This window comes from Phoxinus phoxinus, assembly GCF_949152265.1.
Source record: "Phoxinus phoxinus genome assembly, chromosome: 1".
NCBI lineage: Eukaryota > Metazoa > Chordata > Actinopteri > Cypriniformes > Leuciscidae > Phoxinus > Phoxinus phoxinus.
Genome location: NC_136876.1, coordinates 10,324,014 through 10,349,804, shown reverse-complemented (window position 1 = coordinate 10,349,804; position 25,791 = coordinate 10,324,014). Strand labels below are relative to the sequence as shown.

Below are 25,791 nucleotides of genomic sequence, written 5' to 3'. Positions count from 1 at the left end.
GCATCATGAATGAAGAATAAACACCAACCTCTTTGTTCCTCAGTGTCTTCAGTGTGTTTCATTCTGCAGGGTTCTGGATCACTCGTGTTCTCACTGTCCTCTTTAATAAACTCAGTCTTTGCAGATTTCAGCTCTTCCTGATGCTTTCATGCTCGTCTTCACTAGTACACTGATGGGAATATTCCAGCATTTATTGGGGAATTGATGTGGGAGGAGCTTCACTGACCATGTGACTGATGTGGGAGGAGCTTCACTGACCATGTGACTGATGTGTGAGGAGCTTCACTGACCATGTGACTGATGTGGGAGGAGCTTCACTGATGATGAATTGATGTGGGAGGAGCTGATCTGGCAAAATAAAAAATATATCAGTTAGTGAGTTTTTTTTTGTTTGTCTTTTTTGTCAAGTCTTGGGGTTTTGATGCCAGAAAATAAACTTTATTATCCAAGTAACAAAGCCAAGCAAATCCAGAGTCCAGTCTCGAACATACAGTATAGCCTACAACTCAAATGCAATCAATACATATACGTGTGTTTTAAGCAGATTTCCATCCCGGCCTGAAATTGGCAGCCGTAAGTGTTGTGTAACCAGCAGGATAGCAGTGATGTGTAAACTGAATTTGGTGTGTTACAAAGTCATATTATAGTCAGTATAAAATATGCAACAGCACATTTGATCAAACTAAGTGTTGTAGTATATCCAGTAGGAGACCATTGATGTGTAAACTGAATATGGTCACACTACAGCGATTAACATTGAAGTTAATGACTTTTTTTTGTAACACTTTTTTGGGTTTTGGACTTTCCCTAAGGAATAAATCTCTCCGCTGCTCATAGATCATTTGGAAAAAGCTGTCATTTGTGTTTGAACAAAGTTTATCTCAAGAGCAATTGATCCGGGAAGTTCAGATCTGTGAATATATTTCCAACTTTACTGAACTCCATGAATGTTGTAAGATTAATAAAGGAATTGTGATCAATATAACTCAAAGGGGATTGAATTACAGTGAATAAGAACCTAATTAATATGCAAATTATTCAGAATTAATATTTAACACTTGATCAACTATTCGTCCACTGATAAGTTGAGATTAGGGTATTTGATCAATTCTGGACTGATTATTATCCCGTGGCCTACGGCAATAATATCATGAAATTATGATCACTGATTATTAGGTAACAAAATCTACAGTTTACGGCAGTAACTTGTAAGCACACAGCACAAGACATAAACAAAGACTTTATTGAACTACTCTAATACACACAAGCTAAACTAACGAAAACACACAAACATTTATTCATTCAGTGACCGAAAAGTGATGTTATTAACGGAGTGTGAATGGATTCCCAAATGTCTAGCGTTAGACACTATTTCTTGACCGCAACCTGAGAGAATCTACTAGCACTTTAATCTTAGTTCGTTTGCTTAATAAGATTTGCACCAGTTCAGCCAGAATTAGGAGATTGTGTGCTTGCGTTTGGATGCTCCTGTGAGCGCGTGCGTTCCCTTCTGTGACGAAGTTGCTGGAGGGAATCTCTTCGGCGCTGATTGGCTGGCAGTCGGTCGATGATGCGTTCTGAGGGACAGCACTCGATGGTGAATGGTTGGTTGGCGTTGCCGGGTGGCGCTCCGTGCGCAGGATTTCCTGGATTGCGACTCAGGATTTCCTGGATTGCGGGTTGCGAGTCTGGAGCTGCTGGAGCGACTCTGAGAGGGTTTTGATGATCGCGTGTGCCCAAACTCCTGAGAGTTTAGTTAAACGCTGTAATAATGGCAACTTAATAGTTTAAATATGGTGCATTCTACACAATTCTACTTTGTATCAAAATTCTAGAAATAATTTACCCATCAAGTAGGTACCAAATAACTATATGTCTCCCATAGTTGAGGTAGAGGTTAATAAACATTTAGCCGTGATAAATGTTCAACACAGAAAGAACTGCACATAATACAGAGGATACACATATATGAAGCAACTTCTGGCGATTAGTTCGTATAACTGAGGTAGAAAACCCTACGAATAGGCTGTAATAAAGGTTAAACACACAGAAAGAACTCCACAGGTTATATAAAACATACATGATACTTAAGATATATGTGAGGTAAATACTGGTGATCAATTCAGCTTATTGGAAGCAATTTTGAGACCGTTGTTTGCATTAAAGTGGGTTCGTTTCAGTCTATTGGTTTTGGAGACCAAAGTCTCTGGAATGTACATCTGCAGAAAGGAGGTGTCCTTGGTTTAAGGTTTATGGTGATCCCGGGCCATGAGGATGCCTTAGCATCCTTCGTTTCCTGATAAGGCTGAGGATTTATGCATTGGGGTCACCACAGGGCTTCTTGGCCATTTGGTCTTAAGTTTGGGGAACAAAGAGAAATCTTTTCCTGCAGTCCTGGCATCGCTAGTATGAGATTAGACCGGCACATAAAGGGAAAGGGGGTGACAACTCCTTTAGCCATCTCGGCATGAATGTGTTTTATGACTTACTAATGGTTAGATGGGGAATCGTTCCGAACTGTGGAATGCGGTGTTGGGTTCATTTAGTGAAACGGCCTGTTCACGGATAATCCTACAATGTTAACGTACGGATCTCTCAGGACGTGTTTGTCCGAGCTCACAATAGGTTTTGCGAGGGAACGCAGATTTCTTTGGGAAGGAACGTAAAAGTTTTGAGAGGGAATGCAGAAGTTTTGCGAGGGAATGCAAAATATTTGACTTTTTTTCCCCTCCCATCCCAAATATTTTCCACCATCTCCCTTCAGGGGCTCTGTAGAAATGAGCTTTAACTGGCCATTTACAGGAGATCTGAAGACATCAGCATACTAAATGAGGTGAGAACAGGAACTACTGTCATGAAATAAAGAGTGTTTTCAGCAGATCTGTGAATAATGATGAGCCTCAGACTATCAACACTCATTCAACAAGCCATTCAGGATCATCAGCAGATCATCTCACTTTATTCTGAGTGTTTGCTGTTAGAAACACATTATTTGAGTCAGGATACATGATAAAAGCCTGTAAAACGGCTATATTGAGAGACAATACTGTTATTGCTCACAATGTGACGTGGATAAAACATCAATAATACAAAAACATGAATGACCCTAAATAACTACACCATTATATGTCCATATGAAACCAAACATTGTTTCATTTTCTCATAGCTGCATTAATTGCAATAAAATGATTAGATATGTTCAATACATTTCAATTTAAGCAATGTAATCTGCTATAGTATCTATATATAGATAAATGTCAACAGAGATAAAGGTAAAAAATAAAAATGGCAACACATCGATTCCCATCACAGATCTCAAACTTTGACTTGACTTTCAGTAACAGTTCTCACTCCAAACATCGAAACAATCACACAAACCAACACAAAATCGCTCAGGTCTAAATGAATGAATTATTTTTCTTTTGATTGTTATATTTTTTTTTATTTTTTTTTTTACTTTAAACACTTTTTGTATTTTTTTATTTTGAATGATTATGTCTCATTGTATTGTTCTGGTTAATGGAATTAATTAAAAAAAGTAATAATACAACAACAAGACGTGCCAAATACTGTTGGCAAAACATCTATAGATATCAACATAATCACACAAAAATAACAACAAGGATTACACGCCGCTTCTCTTTATTCCAGTTGCTCTCTTTCTGTTGTGTAAAGCTGTGGTGAGATGGAGACAGTCATCATTTCAGTTTATTTTGTAAAAACTGTATTGTTTAAAGTTCATAGTAATTGTTCTGACTTCATGAAGCCTCATGGTGTGAATGAAACATCAAACTGACTAGAACAAACTCTTTGATATGATACTGGATATCAATTCACTGTAAAGAATGACCGTGAAATTTACAGAAAAACTATTTAAAATCCCTATACAGAAAAGTATTGTAAACCCCAAACCATATATTTTTTGTTTAAATCACAGTGAACTTTTGTAAACTAATAAACTGAATATTTTGTTATATTTACAACAACAAATGTGATTATAATCAAATTTCTTTGTTAAAACTACAAATATTGGTATCAAAATCAGAGAAATACTGTAATACTCATAACAAAACAATTTTGTTAATTTGACATGCAACTATTGTAAAAACTAAACTATAGTCAGTTGTTCTTAAAAATACCAAAAAAAGTGTAAGTCACTTTACAAGTTTATGTTGTACTTTGCAAATTGAGGTAATAAAATTGTTTTCACAATTTTTTTTTATTATTGTGAACCTGAGAGGTTGCCTATTTATATAAAAATATATAAATTATAATAACATAGCAAAAACTCTCCTGGGAGTTTATATGGCTCCAGACTTAAGAGTGTAAAGTGTTAAAATATGAGTGTTAAATTAACACTCAAGAGTGTTAAAGTTAATGAGCTAATTAAGTGGTTCATTGAGTAATTGGCCATTATTGAAGACACCTGATGTTAACAAGCAGAATCACCAAAGGAGAAAATAAAAACATTTTAGCCTACACTGTAAATTTTTTTTTCGTTTTTACAACAAAAAAAATTGGCAGCTGGGTTACCAGAATCATTTTGAAAAAAATTACAGTAACTGTAAAAAGTAATAAGTTTGCTTATACAAAAAAATGCTGTTGTTTTTACAAAAATAATTTTTGTAAAAAAAAAATCCTACAGTTTGTAAAGTTATCTACTGTGCTGCTGTATTTTTTACAGGAATTCTCTGGTAAACACAGCTGCCAGCGTTTTCCTGTAAAAAAAAACAGTTTTTTTTTACAGTGTTGTTTTATAGAGTATTTGAGAGAGAGATCACCTGAGGACGCAGTGGATTATTTTGTTGCGCATTCCGAGCAAAAATAAAACAAAACCTAAATTTGTTTATGTGCCGCAAATCATTTAACTCCAGACTAATTTATGAACTAGATTCTGGCACACTGTCTGTGTGCTCGTGATCATATAATTTAAGGCAAGCCCAAGGATGACAGTAAAAACGGATGATGCGTTAAATATTTCTAATGTTGTTTTTATCCAGTGTGAATTTTCTGGCACTCTTTCAGTTTATCTTCTGTAGTAAAAGCCTTCCAGCACTGAAACACACACTGCCGTGTCTTTTCTGCTGTAATATTACGAATGAATCTTCTCGTTTGTGTGAATCTTCAGGTGTTTCTTCAGGACTGAAGCCCAATGAAACTTTACCGCACTGATCACAGTTAAATGGTCTTTCTTCAGAATGAGAAGCAGAAGTGATTTCAGAGAGAAAGCCTGAGCCGCTTCTTCCCAGTGTGAACTCTCAGGTGAATCTTCAGACTTGATTTTCATGTGAAGCGTTGTTTACACTGAGGGCAGGAGACAGATTTTTTTGGCTTCTGGTTTTCCTTTCTTGTTCTCGTCCATCAGGTCTAAAAGAAACATTAAATCAAGTGAGATTTCAAATGAAAGACAAACGTGAAATGAAAAGTGAAGCTCAAAGTCAAGATCACTGATGAGTTCAATAGTCATGTTAATCCCATTATATCCCAACAACTGCTGTGCACGAATATGATCTATTTTAATGTCATGATGATGATTTGTGTAACAAATCTCTAGTTTGGTCATGAAACTGTAGGCTTGACATGTGATCTGTACATCAGTTACACGGCACAAGCTGATTGGCCATAAGCTATGCAAAAATGTGAGACAACTTGTTGGCAGATCCTTTCAAACCAAACGTCAAACAAATATGTGGACTGAAGGAAAAATAAATTCATGCCTGTTCAATAGAGGGCTCTAATCATTTACTTTATAACAATCATTAAAGCTTTCACAGCAAAAAAGTATTTACTTGATAAAAAAGTATGAACTATCAATCAGAGGTTTTTTAGCAAGTTATTGATTGATAATTAAAAGGCCCTGGAAATGTACGTATTAAATATGATACAGGCTAATATATGAATACATAGGCATTATACTTATTGCATCTCAGATCATGATCTAGTCTCAGGTACCGTATACTTCATTCAGCCAAGGCTGCAAAGCCGACTCTCTGTTACAATTTTGGAAGAACTATCACTTCTGCCACTGAAGTTTAAAAATGTGGCTAATGTTGTAACACACATTGCCAAACAAGCATTCGGTTTTCAATTAATTGATATACTTAAAGGGGCGACGTATCCTGGGGGATGCAAAATCAAAAAATACAATTAAAGAGCCCCTATTATGCAAAATTCACTTTTACATGGCATTTGAACATAAATGTGTGTTGGCAGTGTGTGTACGCAACCATCCTATAATGATAAAAATCCACCCAGTGCTTTTTTAAAATCCCCATAAATCATAAGCACTGTCTCAGAACGAGCTGTTGTGACGTAGAATTGCACAAGCCCTGCCCACGACTGTTGAAACATCTCAATAGCAACTTCTGTAGATGTATGACAGAAATAAAGTCATACTGGTTAATAATATGTGTAATAATGTGTAATGGCTGGAAGTCAGTTGTAGTTCTTGTGTTTTTCTATTTTCTGTTCTTGTGTTTCTCTTTTCTTCAGTAATTCTGCTTGTTAACAGCAGGTGTTCATCACTAATGCTCAACAATCACTTACATATTCACTTCATTATCTCACTGCAACACTGCGGCAATGTTTTACTTAGTGTGGAATTTCCTGTGGGGTTGAAAGGGTTAACAGTGTAAGATAAAAAGACACACCCACAAAATGTTTTTTAACAGTTATAAACTAAGTTATAAAACAGGTTTATACTGGCAACACTGTATTATACTGCAAAAATACAATAAACAAAAAAACAATTTCTTTATTTTTCTTTTCTTTGTTCTTTATTTTGATGTATTGCATGTTCAGAAAATTACCAAAAATGCTGGCGGTGGCTGGCAACTTTTTTCAAAATCGGTGACATGGAAAGATCTAAGTGCCGAAAAAGATTGTGATTGCTCGAGAGACGTCTAGTCTCAGTCTATAGGAAATACCCTCCTCTTCGGATCTACACTGCAGATAGGACTTGTGAAAAGATATGCTAAACTGAAATACTCTTATGATTTCGTCTATATCAGGTATCATAGGTTTATGACCTACATTGCATCCAGTCACCAGAGGGCGATCAAAATTTGGCTTCACTTTTTCAAAACATGTGCAGCATGATTTTTCTGAACCGACAAATCGCATGTGAAAATCCGACTGAACTCTCTTGTTGGAGTGAACAGATGTTAATAGAAAAAAAAATCAGCCAACTAAAAACTTGCTCAACGTTGTTGTTAGCAAACTAAAATAGAAGAGATTTTCTTGCTCAGCACATAAAGAACTTCTTACCGTGATCTCCGACTGTGTTGATGTGTTTTCTTCACTGCATGGATCTTCATGTGTAGCGTCAGGTGAGTTTTAAAATAGAAACTCGTTCCACACTGATCACACGTGTGCGGCTTCTCTCTAGTGTGGATCCTCTCATGTGTTTTCAGATCTGATGAGTGATTGAATCTCTTGTCACAGTGTGAACACTTGTAAGGTTTTTCTCCAGTGTGGATCCTCTCGTGTGTTTTCAGATCTGATGAGTGATTGCATCTCTTGTCGCAGTGTGAACACTTGTAAGGTTTTTCTCCAGTGTGGATCCTCTCATGTGTTTTCAGATTTACTGACTGACTGAATCTCTTGTCGCAGTGTGAACACTTGTAAGGTTTTTCTCCAGTGTGAATTTTCTGGTGCTGTTTTAAAATGCCCGCTGAAATAAAAGTCGTCTCACACTCAAAGCACATGTACTCTCTCACACCAGTGTGTATTTTCTGATGTTTATGTAAATATGTCAGCTGTGCAAAACTCTTTCCACATTCAAAACATGAATGTGGCTTCTCCTTCGTATGAACTGTCAGGTGTTCCTTCAGGTGTGATGGCCTAGAAAATGTTTTTCCGCACTGATCACATGAGAACGGCTTCTCTCCGGTGTGGATCCTCATGTGACGCTTAAGACCACTTCTGGTTGAGAATCTCTTTTCACACTGATCACACATGAACGCCTTCTCTCCGGTGTGGACTTTCATGTGTACTCTAAGATGTGCTGACTGCGTGAAACCATTCCCACACTGATCACATGTGAACGGCCTCTCTCCAGTGTGGATCATCATGTGAACATCAAGCCCATGTTTGCCTTTGAAACAGTTTCCACACTGATCGCATTCATATGGTTTCTCTCCAGTGTGGATCCTCTTGTGGTCGGTCAGATGGTTTTTGTGTGAGAATCTCTTTTCACACTGATCACATGTGAAAGGCTTCTCTCCGGTGTGAACTCTCATGTGACGCTCAAGACTTTGTTTCTGTGAGAATCTCTTTTCACACTGATCACATGTGAACGGCTTCTCTCCAGTGTGAAATCTCATGTGAATCTCAAGACTTTGTTTCTGTGAGAATCTCTTTTCACACTGATCACATGTGAACGGCTTCGCTCCAGTGTGAACTCTCATGTGAATCTCAAGACTTTGTTTGTGTGAGAATCTCTTTTCACACTGATCACATGTGAACGGCTTCTCTCCGGTGTGAACTCTCATGTGAATCTCAAGACTTTGTTTCTGTGAGAATCTCTTTTCACACTGATCACATGCGAACGGCTTTTCTCCAGTGTGAACTCTCATGTGAATCTCAAGACTATGGTTGCTTGAGAAACTCTTTCCACACTGAGTGCAGGTGAAAGATTTCTGGGCTCTTCTTTTCTTTAAAAATGTCTTTTTAGTCTTTGAGCGACTCAAAGGTTTGTCTCCAGGTTTGACATGATGTTCCTCCTCCACTTCACTCAGTTCTTCACTCTCCTCGTTCTCTTCCATCAGGTCTGAAGTGAAAGAAAAAAAAGGTGTAAGTTCATTGTCAGTACATCAAAATAATTCAAAGAGAGAAATATAACACAAAACAGGACATAAAAATGAGCCCTGATGTGATAGAAGAAAGTAGACAAATTTTAAATGCAAGGTCCACGCATTTGGCCCAACGTCCAATACAATCCAATGGTGTGGTAGAAGGTTTCCTGCATGCTTTGACTTCCCGGTGTGCAAAGTAATTTAATTCCAATTAGGTATTTATGACTATTTTTCACATGCCATTAACGCGGATCTCACGGTCACAAACTCATTAGTCTGATTATTAGTTAGGGCTGCTCGATTATGGCAAAAATCATAATCACGATTATTTAGGTCAATATTGAAATCACGGTTATTTGACGCGATTATTGGTGGGTGATATGTTCAAAGTCTTATTTCATGATGAGTCATTTTAAATGTCAGTGAAATTTCACAATTATCGATACTTCAGCAAAAACTAATACTAGGTTAATTAATGTAAGTAAAAGTCCTCAAAACCGTTACAGAAAACAAGTAAACAGTCATTAAAGGGCACCTATTATGACATTTAAAATGTTCCTAATATTGTTGTGGGAGTCCCCAACAACAGTTTTACATGCATGCAATGACAAAAAACACTTTTGTTGTCGTATAATATGCATTTATTTTTACCTGATTTGCTCACCGACTCCCAAATGAATCGTTCAACGACTCATTTTTCAAACCCCTCCTCTGCGCGACGCTAATCTGCGTTGATTGGTCAGATGACCCAGCAGTGTTTACAGAGATAATACTTATTTTTAACACGGAGTACAATGATGCTTTTATCAATTAAATTGTGTTATAATAATGATTATAGTCCACTGCTTTATAGTTTGTAGTAAAAAACGAAAAATAAGATAAATAATTTAATGTTATTAGCGATAGCCCAGAGTTCATATTGTAAAAGCACAATCAGTCTTTGTTTGCGTTAGCCCGATGCATAAACATAACGTTTTTACACACAAAAAATGCAGATTTACGTTACTACGAGGTATTACTCTATTCTTTAGACAACTCCGAAAACAACGACAAACACTTCACATCTCAATACAATTGCCATTGAAGACCTAGAAGTGCTTAGCCTACACAACAAACAAAATAATTATTAAGCATGCTACATAAAATATAAAAGCAAAAATTATTAATAACACTTACAGGTTGTGATACGGAGGAGGAAGCTGATGCAAATACACTTGGAACTGAACCTTCCTTCAATATTCCTTCCTTAGAATCCAAGTTTGATTGCATTTAAAAAGCAATCGTCTTCAAAATGGTGCGAACAAAGCACAAGGCTCGGACTATACTTCTGTGGTATAGTGAATTGTAGCCACTTAGTCTTCAAATGCTCCTCCTTGGGCAGATTAAAAAAGTTGTCTTTTGTGTCGCACTTCAGAACACAGCGTCTCGTCGCCGTGATGTTTTCAAGTTTTCCCTTGGCCTTGGAGCGCAATAAGTGGGCGTATCGTATTCAAATAACTTGACAAGTTGACGTCATCTAGTCAGAGAAAAAGCTTCGGTCTTCTAACGATTCATAAAAATGACTCCGAGTCGACTCTTACTTTTGAAAGACAATAACTTTATATACGGTGCACTTTCATATTTCAAACTTTGCAGGATGTTTTTGTTCACTTAGATCTATGTTACACACTACATGAAAGGTAAATTTCAAAATTCCATAATAGGTGCCCTTTAATACAATAAGAACAAAGAAAATAATTACAAACAAAACAAAACAAAAATACAATAAAACAAAGTCAAATTTAATAAACCGTGCTTTAGATTTTTCAGGAAGATGAACTCAGATCAGTAATAGCCTACAACAGAAATTTAATAAAGTAATCAAATGCAAAATAACACTGCTGTATACAAATATTATATTAAAGATTAAATATAGACTAATCCTTATTACTTATCCTCATTAAACGTCAATTTATTCATTCAAAAGCAGTGTATGATTTTATCTTTGTCTTTTGTTGTTTGATTAAGCAGAATATCGCAGTTGAGATCACCATGAAATATGCCCACCAAATATACAGCGCAGTGATCGACCTTTGGGGTCGATTTGACCCCATTCAGTGTTTAATGTCTCTATAATTACATAATTAACAAAAGAAAATTGCTTCATATTTAAAGACTTCCCCTAATTTAACCCTTCAGAACCTGAAGCTAAAATAGGTGTTTTTCACATATTTAGATTTTTTGACTGTAAAATTCTAAAACAATGTGCTATCTTCATGTGATTTTTCAGAAAAAGATTAGATTTCAACAAATGACAGTTATCGGCCATTATTGTGTGTGCACTGTAAAAAAATATTGTTGGTTTAACTTAAAAAAGTAAGTTAAGTTACCTGGTTGCCTTAAAAATTGGAGTTCATTGAAATTAAACAATTGAGTTAATGCAATGAAGGAGATTGGTTTAATCAATAGAAACTCAAAATATTATGTTATCTGAACTACATTAATTATCGAAGTTGATTTGACAAACGATAAAAAGTTGTGATTACAAATAATGAAAATAATGTTTAGTGTGGTGAGTTTGTAAATAGAAATTGAATAGACCAAAAAAAAACCCCACCAGAATAAATTTTCTGATTTTTATTTAGAACCCCCCCCCCCCCCCCCCCCCCCAGAAAAATCACGAACGAAAGAAACTAACACTTTAAAGTTGAAAAATGTAGTATAATACATATATACAAGTCTTTTTTGTGACATTGGGTTGCACAGTTTTCATTAAGGACACTTGATACACACACACATACACACTTAATTTTCATACACGCATACAAATGCGTCCATTCCTATAGGCACGCACAGATGCATACACCACATGTAAAGATACGTGAAAAAGTAACGGCCATTCGCCTCCCAAGTTTCATTAAAAATCATCCCAATCCCCTCTTCTGCTGTCTACCACTTCTTTCGCCATGTATTTGTCCGTTTCTTTTATTATTTTATGCAATCCAAAACACTCTAATCGGCCGCGCTTCGTATCTCTCTGTTCAAATCCTTCCTTCCCGCTCTGCCAGAAAGCTCCAATAGCATCCAGCTGCAGCCCCACAGAATCACCTCCGACTAGACACCAGTGGCTGGACACCAGTGGATAGACAGCCTACGTCATTTCCTTTTTCTCCGTCATTTCCGTTTCGCCGCTAATTTCCGTTTTCACCTCTGGATTGACATATATTCATTTTATATTTTCAAAATATTTATTTTCTGTTTTCACCAGCACTGTTAGACCTTACCGGGTTTTTTTACAGTAAAATACTGGCAACACTGTTGCCAGTAATTTACTGTTATTTGTACAGTTATTTACTGTATTATACAGTTTGTTACTGTAAAATGCACTAAATTAAAATTTGACTTAAAACTAATTTCACTTGCAGAAACCGACTGCCTTAAATTGACCAACTGTCATTTAAATGTATTAACTAAAATGTGTAATGCATTAATAATGTGAGAAAAAAGTTAAGAACTTCCATTAGAAACCATTAAAAAACTTAAGTACATAAGATTTCCACTGAACCAGCAATTACATTCTGTTAAATAAAGCAACATGCAGCGTATCATCAATGTTTCTGGATCTTCTGCTGGACTAAAGCACAGGCTCTACTCTTCAGCACAATGGTGACCCAAAAAACAAAATTTTACAGTAAACTACTGGCAACAGTGTTGCCAGTATAAACCTGTTTTATAACTTACAGTTTATTACTGTTAAAATACATGTTGTGGGTGTGTCTTTTTATCTTACACTGTTAACCCTTTCAACCCCACAGGAACATCCACACTACAAAGAGTAAAAAGTAACATTGACAGTGTTGCAGTGAGATAATTAAGATCATTAAGATCATTAAGTGAATATGTAAGTGATTGTTGAGCATTAGTGATGAACACCTGCTGTTAACAAGCAGAATCACTGAAGGAAAGAGGAACACAAGAACAGAAAATAGAGAAACACAAGAACTACAACTGACTTCCAGCCATAACACATTATTACACGTATTATTAACCAGTTTGACTTTATTTCTGTCATCCATCTACAGAAGTAGTTATTGAGATGTTTAATTGAAAATGTTTGATTTGAAGTTACCATTATAGAGATCAGTGTTTGCTTTAGTTGGGTCGCTGATGCCAACACATTATTTTTTCTCTTGCTGCTTGAGCTGTGTTTTTGCAAGTCATACTTGTGCACACACACAGTTCGTAAATGATTGTGGTTATATTCACTATCATGACAAAATCATTATGTGGCCTGTCCATTCACTAAGAAGTTAGTTCTCACTCATTCAGAGTTAATTCTCAATCAAAAGTGTTACGTTACCACCACTGTGAAACTACAGCAATAATGACTAATTTGTTTGTAACACATGCATAACCAAAAATAAAAGGGCTACACTGTCTTGTAGAAACACAGAAATATCACAAATTAGAACATGCATCTCAACAATGGTAGGAATATATATATTTTTAATTATTATTCATGCAGCAGAGCATGCTGGGAGTTTTATACTATCCTGGTACCCAGCATGCATTGCGACATGAAACTTTTGATCATCACCATTGTTGAGATTCATATGATGATTGTTGATGTCTGTGTGTGTCAGAGTGAAGCAGGAGTTAATACAATTTTAATGCACTATATGATTTCAAAAATTTTCAGTTGACCTGAATTCAGATATATTGCTGTATTTCATGTTGTAGATTATGAGATATATGGCATTAAACCAGAAATTCACAGCTCACATAAATTAAAAAGTAATAAATCATGTATGATTTTAAAATCACAAAACCAAAAATTCCTGATCAACTTCCTCTTGACTTTTCTTGCTGTTACAAATGTGCTTTATACACTCACTGTTACAGCAGCCGAAGAGAGATGAATGAATGAAGTCTTTGAGTTAAGGTACAAGAGACCAACTAAAGCAAATACGGATCTCCATCATGGTGACATCAAACTTTATTAGTAACTAAATCCCTGTTCATTCTCAACAATAACTTGAAATAAATAATGTTAAACTGGTTTCACACTCAGTGTGGCTGGAAGTCAGTTGTAGTTCTTGTGTTTCTCTTTTTTCTGTTCTTGTTTCTCTGTCCTTCAGTGATTCTGCTTATCAGGTGTTCATCAGTGTCTCAATTCACTCACTTCTTTTCATTCACTCTGTCAAGTGGACTATATTAGTGAACTAGGCAATGGTGAATGAGGGTATAGGGTGTGATTGGGAACACAGCCTCTGAGTGTCGACTTTGAGCGCTGTTAATTCACAGTATATTCCTGTAGGTATATTCCTGTATATTACTGTTTTAATGGAAAATGGTATGATATTGTAAGAATGTGGGCTTTTTCTACAGTAAGGGCTAACAGTGAGTGGATAGACAGCATTCTTTGCAGGCTTTTGCACACGTCTTTAATATCTGATGTGTAATATCTTTCAAATTGGCTTAAACTGTCTTTATATACAAATACATAATTAAAATGTAAGTACTTTGAAAAAGAGAGTATAAAAATTGAGTGACTATAGTGTATTTAATCTTCAAAAAACACAGCTCATTAATTCCTACCGGGACGAAACAAGTGATTGGCTTGCGCGACTGTCACTCTACGTCGCCATGACTACCGCCGCTATTACTGGCTCTGCCCACGTGCGCGCAGTCGCGCACCCGTTTTTAGGTGGGAGTGAATGGAATTGACCTTTGGCTAAGCCCCGCCCCCCTTAGTTACTGTTGCTACCTCCGACAACTTCATCTGGGCTCTGGTTTGGTATCAACATGGCTTATGCTGTGACAGCTCTTCCTGCTGAAATTTTATCAAACTTTTATAAAGCAGCAAATAAAGTGTCCGATAGAAGTAGGCAAAAGTGTCTGCAGTGTGCGTTCGAAGGCTTTATTCAAGACATATGGTGAAACGCGAGCAACAACAAGGCATCCAAATACAGGCAAAAGCATAACGGTCACAGTCAAAAAATTAATACAGCATATCCTAATCGAGACGGAGGCTGTGACTAACAATATCAGGAGAAACACTGTCATGCAAAGCTGGGTAGGTCTCTATTCACTTCTATAATCGTTATTATTTACAAAGCAAACGGACTACGCCAGTATAAAGCTGTATTTATTAGCAGCGTGTGCTAGCGTATCAACAATTAGGGCAGAGAACCGAAATCATAAATCTAAACCAGCATAAAACTGTCTAACTATAACTTCACAGTAAGGTTAAAAAGCAAAATTCATCTTAGAGCACAAAAGTGAGCTTGTTGATCCTTGAGAGGTTTAGCTGACTGTGAGGACGTCCACACAGTTTAATCCAAAGACGACACTTGTCAGTATTTAACTTCGGTTTTGGGAAGGGGAAAAAACGGACACCCCCTCCAACCTCTCTGGGAAACGCGTATCTGTGTTACAAATGCCACAGGCACAACGGTTAACCATATTTTTTTATAAAACGACGACGTAATAGCCTGCCGAGACCAAAAATATGAGCCGCCTGCGTTGAAGTCAATGGAGCGCCGTGAAAAAGTGTCGGAGCCTCTTTGGGAGCTCGTTCTTGGCTGCGCTGTGATTGGTCAATATACATTCTAGGGCGTGGCTTAGCCAAAGGCGAATTAATGAGCTGTGTTTATTGAAGATTAAATACACTAGAGTCACTCAGTTTTTATACTCTCTTTTTCAAATTACTTACATTTTAATTATGTATTGGTATATAAAGACAGTTTAAACAAATTTGAATAAAAGTTTTTTTAGACAATTCTGACATAATACTTTATAACATTCCTTTAAATAAACTGACATATCTTTAAAATATATAATATAAAAGCTGTGTGCAAATTGATCTTTTTGTGATCAAATTATGATCTTTATCATATGTCTTTACATAAAACAATTCTCAATAATATATATATAGGCTAATATAAAAGCTGTGTGCAAATTGAAATATTATCTTTATCATAATGTCTTTACATAAAACAATTCTCAATAATATACTTAATATTATAACATCAATAATTCATGCAAACTGCATACACAAGAACCACCTCGAAAATATATATTGTTCAGATCATATCACTATTCTTTGTGACTTAAATTCAGCCTAGATCAATGGACTATAACGTTTTGTCAATACAACAGACTTGTACATGTTAATTGACCACAGTTTTTTGCCTTGCCCATTTGGATATTCTTATTTTTTTTTTGTAAATGTAACCACTTCTGTTTTTTAAAATATACATAGATTCATATATACATGATCAGACAATTTACCAAACAATCCAGATCAAATGAACACTTCATGGTTTTGCAATATTTATTGGAAATTACACAATCTGACCATCAGAATGAAGATGCCACAGTCAGGCCCGTAAGGTTGTGGGGGAAGTAACCTAGAGCAACCTAGCTCTAGAATTGAGGCACACCAGAGTTCACTAATACCTTTAAAAAACATGACACAGTACCTTGAAAACAAGACGATTTTTTTTTAAATTGCGTGTTTGTGCATTTGAATTCTGACATGACCTATCATCATCGACAGTTTATTATTTTTTCTTACCGCTGACATCTGCATGGCGCGTCAAATTTTAAAAGTGAATGACGATACGGAAATGACGTCAATTTGAAAAGGAAATGACGTCTGCTGTCCATCCACTGGTGTCCAGCCACTGGTGTCTAGCAAGAAGTGAGTCTGCGGGGCTGCAGCTCGAAAGCTGCGGTCATTTGCTGACGGAAAGTATGACATTACCGTAATAAGCCGTATATTGCAGAAAAGCGCACGTGGTCTACTGTCAGGGGCAATTGGAATGGTTTTGAAAGCATGCAGCAACTACACGTTTTCTGCTTTTAAAGAAAGCAACATGCAGCAAATCGTCAGTGTTTCTTGGTCTTTTGAAGCACAGGCTCTACTCTCAGACATCAGAAACCCTTTCAATTCAATCTTTTTAAAAACAGAGCACTTCTAAAAATTGTGAAACACCCAGGAACATCATCTGGGCTCTTTCTACAGCATGATGGAAAGATAAAAAAATAATCCAGTGTCTCAGTTTTTACACACACTGTAGCATTGACTGTATTCATCAACCCTGTTACCAAAGTTACTGTAAGAAGAATGATCTCAATAACTGTAGAACTTATAACATTTCTAAATATAACTTCTATAATTTATGAGAAAAACAACTTAATTAGTAAAAAAAGAAAAAGAAAAAAAAAAGCTTAAGTTCTGATTACAATCATCAGCCATTCTGGAAAGTTAATTTACTTTAAAAAAAAAAAAATTATTACAAAAAAAGTCAAACCTATAGGTGTAAAAGAAAGGAGATAATTTTACTTTTAGTTTGATCTGATGTTGACAATCAATATTGAAAATCTGTACTCATTTAATTTTTTTAACTGCATATCTAAATGTGATGTAGTTCTTGAATCTTTCTAACATGACTGTTCTTCAGCATCATGAATGAAGAATAAACACCAACCTCTTTGTTCCTCAGTGTCTTCAGTGTGTTTCATTCTGCAGGGTTCTGGATCACTCGTGTTCTCACTGTCCTCTTTAATAAACTCAGTCTCTGCAGATTTCAGCTCTTCCTGATGCTTTGCTGCTCGTCTTCACTTGTAGACTGATGGGAATATTCCAGCATTTATTGGGGAATTGATGTGGGAGGAGCTTCACTGACCATGTGACTGCGGTGGGAGGAGCTTCACTGACCATGTGACTGCTGTGGGAGGAGCTTCACTGATGATGAATTGATGTGGGAGGAGCTGATCTGCCAACATAAATATATCAGTAGTGAGTTTGTTTTTATACTAAATGACACATATAATCATGTATGTCTGTCTATCATAAAGTAACTGATGCTCATTCAACTCATAACCCTAAAATCATTCTCCGTCTTCATTCAAATATTGTTGTGGAGTCTGTCACTTCATTAAAAATCCCTCTTGAAGTCTTGGGGTTTTGATGCCAGAAAATAAACGGTATTATCCAAGTAACAAAGCCAAGCAAATCCAGAGTCCAGTCTCGAACATACAGTATAGCCTACAACTCAAATACATATACTTGTGTTTTAAGCAGTGAACATGAGACTAAGAGCTGAAATAAGCAGCCGTAGCTAAGTGTTGTTTGAACTAGATTTGGTGTGTTACAAAGTTATAGTATAGTCAGTATAAAATATGCAAAGACATATTTTATCAAATTAAGTGTTGTAGTATGACCAGTATCAGACGATTGATGTGTAAACTGAATTTGGTGACATTACAGTTTTTAACATTAAAGGACGTGTCTCTCCGCTGCTCATAGAGATCATTTGGAAATAGCTGGCATTTGTGTTTGAACAAAGTTTATCTCAAGAGCTATTGATCCGGGAAGTTCAGATCTGTGAATATATTGCCAACTTTACTGATCTCTGAAACACTGCCAGCGGGACACTAAACAGGACGTGTTTGTCCGAGCTCACAATAGGTTTTGCGAGGGAACGCAGATTTCTTTGCAAATGAACATGAAAGTTTCGCGAGGGAATGCAAAAGATTTTACTTTTTTTTCCCTCCCATCCCAAATATTTTCCACCATCTCCCTTCAGGGGCTCTGTAGAAATTAGCTTTAACTGGCCATTTACAGGAGATCTGAAGACATCAGCATAATAAATGAGGTGAGAACAGGAACTATTGTCATGAAATAAAGAGTGTTTTCAGCAGATCTGTGAATAATGATGAGCCTCAGACTATCAACACTCATTCAACAAGCCATTCAGGATCATCAGCAGATCATCTCACTTTATTCTGAGTGTTTGCGGTTAGAAACACCCCACTAAGCAAAATTATGTCCAAAACACGTCTTTTCAACGTCTTTGTCACAAAAGTCGGACGTTGATAAGACGTCCACTGAGGAGCCAGAATGAAAGTTTTTATGACGTCTTTTTTTGACGTGTTCTGCACGTCCGATATAGACGTTCATGGACCCTTCGTACAAGGTTAAAAACTAGTTCAGATGTGGCCATTGTGGACATTCATTCAACATCATGTATGGTCTCATTTAGACATAATCACTTTGACTATTGCTGTCAGATGATCTTAGTGAGAATTAACAGAGGTTTAGATGTTGATATTTGTTTCATTTGAAGTGTCACCACTGTGGTGATCAGTGTTTGCTTTAGTTGGGCTCTTGTTCCCTTTCCTTTTACTTTAGCTTTTCTTTGACTGCTTTAATTGTGTTTGTATAGCACAATTGTAATGGCAGAGAAAGCAAACAATGAGGAGATAAGGTGTTTTCAGCTTATTGATGATGGTGAAATCATCACAAAACAAGCATGTAATGTTGTCAGATGCTGTGGCATTCATAACCACCATCTTTGTGGAGCTGCAATATTGGTACCAAAAGCATTAAAATAATAACTTATTTGAAAATATATAAAAAGCATGTGCACATGATGTTTTTGAGCAAATGTGTTGTGTAGTCACACACAGACATCAATATTTTGCATATGATTCACAACAATGGTGACAATAAAAAAAAGCTTCATGCTGCAATGCATGATGGGTACCTTAATTCCCAAGCTTTTTTGTTTTTGTCACCGTTGTTGTGATTCATATCCAAAATCTCTATGTCTGTGTGTGACTACATAAATGTGGAAATGCTTTTGTTCTACCTTCAAACAAGTGAAAATTTAAATGCCTATAGCACCAATATTGCAGATCCATTGGATTGGTGATTAAGAATGCCATATATAAACACAATAGTTTAAATACACTATTAGCTGCCCATTTTTTTGATGATTATGTCAACATCGAGCTGATAACACACACTTTTTCTTGGCTTTATCTGCAACAGCAATTATGTTATAAACATAAAGTTACAGCAGCCACAAAAAAGTTAAAGTAAAAAGAAAGGGAACAAGAGCCCAACTAAAGCAAACACTGATCACCACAATGGTGACACTTCAAATGAAACAAATATCAACATCTAAACCTCTGTTAATTCTCACTAAGATCATCTGGCAGCAATAGTCAAAGTGATTATGTCTAAATGAGACCATGCATGATGTTGAAAATATGTCCACAATGGCCACATCTGAACTAGTTTTTAACCTTGTACGAAGGGTCCATGAACGTCTATATCGGATGTGCAGAACATGTCAAAAAAAGACGTCATAAAAACTTTCATTCTGGCTCCTCAGTGGACGTCTTATCAACGTCCGACTTTTGTGACAAAGACGTTGAAAAGACGTGTTTTGGACATCATTTTGCTTAGTGGGACATTATTTGAGTCAGGATACATGATAAAAGCCTGTAAAACGGCTATATTGAGAGACAATACTGTTATTGCTCACCATCTGACACGTATAACAAAAAAAATCAATAACACAAAAACAGCCGCATGTGCAGCATTAATCTAAATATGTTCTGATTTTATAATAACCGTTCATTGCAATAAATTAGATTAACATGTTACCGTTTACTATGAGCAGAAACTGACAATGATCAAGCACCCCAAAATATTATTTAATGTTTTCCAGTATAAAATTGTATACACATTAATCTATAATAACAACATACATGTATTTTAAATACTTCACATGGCTCATTATAGGCTCAATGTAAAGTATGTATCAGTGCCTGTTCAACTATATTTTAGTAAAGTAACAAACAAATCTGATCTGCCAAAGATGTGAAAACAGATAAAAGCGTGTTTTCTTTCTAAATATTTCAGTTATTTATTTGTGAAAAGGTATTTTGTTTTATTACAAATGTTGTGTAATGTATTATGAATGTTCATTTGGGCAATCATTTGGTAATAGTGACACCTACAGGTGAACATAGGCTTGTTTGAGACAGGCTTGCGGTTAGGTTAGGTTAGGTTACTTTATTGGTAACCGTAGGTAAACTGGTTTTACAGTCTAAGAGGCAGAACATCCTTAAGACATAACATGCAACGCACAAAACATTTAAACATATACAAACAGGTAATACAAATTAATTAAGTCAAAAACAAGGGAGAGAGAACAGTACCTGACCAAAGTGCTTATACGTTTTGTGCAAATCATTTTATAGTTTATTTAACAGACTAATTGCTGCTGGTACAAAACTGTTTTTAAATCTTTTGGTTCTGCAACCAGGAACTTTTAGCCTCCGTCCACAGGGGAGATACTGGAATTCCCTACTCAAAGGATGCAGACTATCTTTGTTGATGACCATATCTAGCCTCTGTAGTTGGTTTGCATACAGAGTTGTGGGGTGCAACTGGAGCTCCCCAGTCAGCTTACTCGACCATTTAACAATTTGGTTTAGGCGATTCTTGTGCTTGACTGAGACACCAAACCATGCCACCAGGGAGAATGATATGATGGTTTCAATAAAAGACTGATAAAATAATGTCATCATTGTCTTGTCTATATTAAAATGGTGCAATTTTCTCAAACTGTATAGGCGCTGTTGCCCTTTTTTACAGACAGCCTCACAATTCTCCTGGAAATTTAATTTAGAGACAATAATTGTCCCTAGGTATCTATCAGATTGTACTTGATCCACTACTTGACCATTTATTGCCTCATATCCTGGGGTTTTTCCAAAATCAATGTACATATCCTTTGTTTTGATATGTTCAGTTGAAGGTGCAACTCCTCACACCATTGGACAAAGTCTTCAATTATTGGACCATGGCCTCTATCATTTTTATGGAGCAAACTCACTATAACGGTGTCGTCGGCATATTTAATAATGGTCCTATTTACATATTTGCTCTGACACATATTGGTATATAAAATGAACAGAAGGGGTGAAAGTACACACCCTTGTGGTGAACCTGTAGAAGAGCAAAGCTGACCAGACAGAGCTCCATTCACCTTTACTCTCTGGGTCCACCTGGCTCTGATGTCATGCTGACATATGTCAAAAAACTCTCGCGAGTGCAAGGCGGACGTGTCGGATTCTGCAGTTGCTCTCCACCGTCTGCGCTGATCAAAAGCATGATGGGAAACGACTTCGCAGACTGTGTTCATCACCATCTACAGAACAAACCTGACGCTCCTATGCTGATACTTGGCGATTTTAATCATTGCAGCTTGGATAAAACCTTACCTGGATTTCATCAATATGTTAAATGTAACACTAGAAACAACAATATACTTGATAAATGCTATGGCAATATAAAAGACGCATATACTGCCAGAGCCAGGCCCCCCTTTAATAATTCTGATCACAACGTAATCCAGCTGCTTCCCACATATCGTTCTGTTTTTAAGTCTAGTAAACCAGAAATCCAGTCTGTGAAAGTATGGTCCAGTGATAAAACGGAGGAGCTGAAGGGATGCTTTCTCTGCACTGACTGGAATATATTATTTAAGGATGCGGACATTGACAGTGCTACTGAATCAATTTCAGCCTATATTTCTTTCTGTATTGACTCTGTTATACCACAGAAAATGGTTAAACGATATCCTAATAATAAACCCTATATCACAAAGGGCATTAAGGACTGGATTAACAGGAAGAATATAGCTTTTAGAACTGGGAATAAAGTAGCAGTCCGAGCTGCACAAAAAGACCTTAATCTGCAAATAAGAGCATCTCGGCAGCAGTTTAAAGAGCGGGCTGAACAAGAGTTGTCAGTTTCAAACACAAAGACTCTCTGGGACTCTATTAAGAAAATGACTAATATGGACACTAATAAGAAGCCTTTGTTTGCTCAGAATGAAATTGCAAAAGCAAATGAATTGAACAATTTTTATATGCGTTTTAATTCAGATAAAACTAATGAATGTGGTGCAGTGCTAGAGAATGTATTTTGTAATGCTGACTTAGATAGAATTGTAATTGAGCCACATATTGTTACTAAAGTGTTTAAAAATTTAAAAACATAAATTATTTCAGCTCTCGATAGATACATGTACAGTACCAAAACTCTGGAAAAAATCTGTTATTATTCCAATACCTAAAAAGGCATGCCCTCAGGAGAATAATGACTATCGGCCAGTGGCCATTACTTCGAATGTTTTTAAAACCTTTGAGAGGCTTATGATAGAGAAACTCCACAAAGATGTGGATGAAAATTTAGATAAATACCAATTTGCTTATACAAAAAAACGTGGTACAAGTGATGCTATATCAACAATAATGCATCTGACCTTGAAGCACCTTGAAAGTCCCATTGTATACGCTAGACTTCTTTTTGTTGATTTTAGCTCCGCTTTTAATTCAATCCAGCCAGATATCATTCTTAAGAAATTAGCTCAGTTAAAAGTAAACCCCTTTTTAATTAGATGGTACCACTCTTTTCTGTCAGACAGGCCGCAGCAGGTGAAGTTTAACTCATCACTGTCTGATTCAGCAGTGTGTAGCACTGGCGCCCCCCAAGGGTGTGTTAGTTCACCACTTTTGTTTACATTATACACCAATGATTGTATCACCTCTGAGCCAAATCAATATATAGTAAAATTCTCAGATGATACTGTTCTCTTAAGTCTGCTCACTAAAGGAAATAACATAAATATCCACCAAGTTGTTACTGACAAGTTTGTCGACTGGTGCGACTCACATCAACGTCATATTAACACAATAAAAACTGTGGAAATGCTGGTGACCCCAGATCAGCTGGAGACCAGAGCCCGGTGGTCATTCATGGTCATGACATCAAGCAGGTGACATCCTTTAAATATCTAGGAGTGTCGATTGATAATGATTTGAGCTGGCGCACACATGTTGCAGATTTCTGTTCAAGAACACATCAGCGCCTATATTTCTTGCGCAGACTTAGAGTATTTGGGGTCTGTAAAAATATTATGTTAATCTTCTATAGAGCTACAATAGAGTCCATTCTTCGGTACGGTATCACAAGCTGGTTCGGAAATCTGACAGTTAAAACAAAAGCGCAAATTTTTAATCTGGTTAGGACGGCAGGCAAAATCATGGGTACACCAGCACCCCTTAACCCACAGGAGTTTTTCAAACAGGCCATATTCAATCAGGCTAAGAACATTGTATCGGATAACTCCATTGTGTTGTTTTCTGAGTTTGACCTATTGAACTCAGGAAAAAGATACAGGGTCCCTCTGTGCAAATATAACAGGTATAAGCGCTCATTTGTTCCTCTTGCAATTAAGCTCCTAAATGATCAACCCTGTGCATGAGACCATGTACTGTTTTAATGCTATGGACATGATATGTTGCTACTTTGCACAAGCAGTTTTTTAAAAAAAAATGGTGACTTGCAGTTTTGCACAGCTCTTTGAGCAGTCTTATGTTTTATGTATTATTGTCTCTTATCTGTTTTAACTCTGTACTTGTGTTTGTCTTTGTTGTAATTTTCTTGTAGCAATCTCTTTTTATCCGAACCAAATTTCTCCTTAGGGAGACGAATAAAGATACCTTGACTTGACCTTGACTTGCTGACGAGTCGACACAGCTTAATGCTCATTGGTTTACACAACAGTGATGTATTGTTCTCTTTTAAAATGTTTGATTTTAAAACTCTGATATAAATGTGTCTAAATGATGTGTGAATATTCCCAAACTCTCTGACAGTGCGATCTCTATATGGATTATGTAATTTTTATAAAAAAATAAAAAAACATAAAAACATGTCTGTACTAAAGAAATTTTTTATTGATAAACACATATTTGGAATGGGATTAAATAACAAGTGCTTTGGGTGTCTTGTTCATTATATTTATTTTCATATAAAACCAAAGGAACGTAAAGGTGCTCTAAGCGATGCTGGGTGACGTCACTTCTTGTGACGTTCGAAGTATTAGGCTTGTTCGACTTGAACCGGCGCTGCACAGACCGATCGGTTTATGACATCAACGTACCGCGAGAGTGATTCAAAAGCATAAGAAACCGTCTGCTCTCTAGTCGCTCTCGCGGTACTTTGATGTCATAAACCGATCTGTCTGTGCAGCGCCGGTTCAAGTCGAACAAGCCTATTGTCAAACAAAATGGAGGCTAGCTAGACCGTCCCTCCTCCTCCTCATCCACGCACTAATCCCCCAAACCCCACCCCTAAATCATTCTTGTCGGTTATTGGCTGGAACACTGTTTGTTATGTTTCGTGGTGCGGCCGAGCGGGTTGGCCCAGTTTGTTTTTGTTGCCGTTTGTGGAGCCTGGGGAGTCTACAGAGACCGCGTTTTTATACAGTGTGTTCAGGGGACAGGCAGCCAGCGGATAGTGAGGAGATGTTTGCTTTATGTGACAAAAAATGTTTTGGCCTAAAAAACGTGTGACATCGCTTATAGCACCTTTAAATTACATCCAGTTTATTAGCAACACTGTGCACGAGCGGGAATCCCGCGATATCTCAAACAAGCCTACTGTGTCATGTTATAACCTGTCATGTTATCTAGCTCTGTGCGAATATCAGAACCGAATATCAAGTGTCTGATCGAGAAGAAAATTAGCTTGGGGAAAAAATATGATTAGAAGGTGCACATGGTATGTGTTTGTTTATTTTTTGGATTTCGTATGTTCATTTGCAAGTTAATGTGCTTTGTGTGTTGATACTGATTTAATAAGCTTAGCACTTGGAAACTGTAATTTGGACTGAATTACACACACATTATGCATCTAAATGTAGTTTTATTTGTTTCAGTTTTTCGCCGTGTCATGATGTAAAGATGTCAAGATGTTCAAGTGGTGTTGAAATACAGGTCAAAATATCGATGGCGTGACGCAAGATTTATTATGCAAAGAAAGAATATATTAAACGTTAAGACATCAGTTTAAGCGTGATTATTTTAATCACAAGAAAACCTTAAGGAGCCGTTCGAAACTTGAGATAGATTCCCATCAATTTCCCTCACAATCTCAAACTTTGACTTTTGACTTGACATTCAGTAACAGTTCTCACTCCAAACATCGAAACAATCACACAAAATCGCTCAGGTCTGAATGAACTCAACATATTCTCCTCATGCTCGCTGATGCTGGATGAGAAATAAACACCAACCTCTTTGTTCCTCAGTGTCTTCAGTGTGTTTCATTCTGCAGGGTTCTGTATCACTCGTGTTCTCA

At 36.7% G+C, this 25,791-nt stretch overlaps 1 protein-coding gene across 1 annotated transcript; it reads right to left on the bottom strand.

Moving 5' to 3' along the window:
* Positions 1–1,446: 1,446 nt before the first annotated feature.
* On the bottom strand, positions 1,447–17,557 carry LOC307009857 (uncharacterized protein; the record flags this gene model as incomplete). The annotated part of the gene is made up of 3 exons (XM_079634024.1): positions 17,270–17,557; positions 7,267–8,770; positions 1,447–1,744 (listed from the first exon to the last, which is right to left on the bottom strand). Exons 1-3 carry the CDS (start codon positions 17,301–17,303, stop codon positions 1,447–1,449), a joined length of 1,836 nt encoding a protein of 611 aa, XP_079490150.1. The 5' UTR covers positions 17,304–17,557.
* Positions 17,558–25,791: the final 8,234 nt, after the last annotated feature.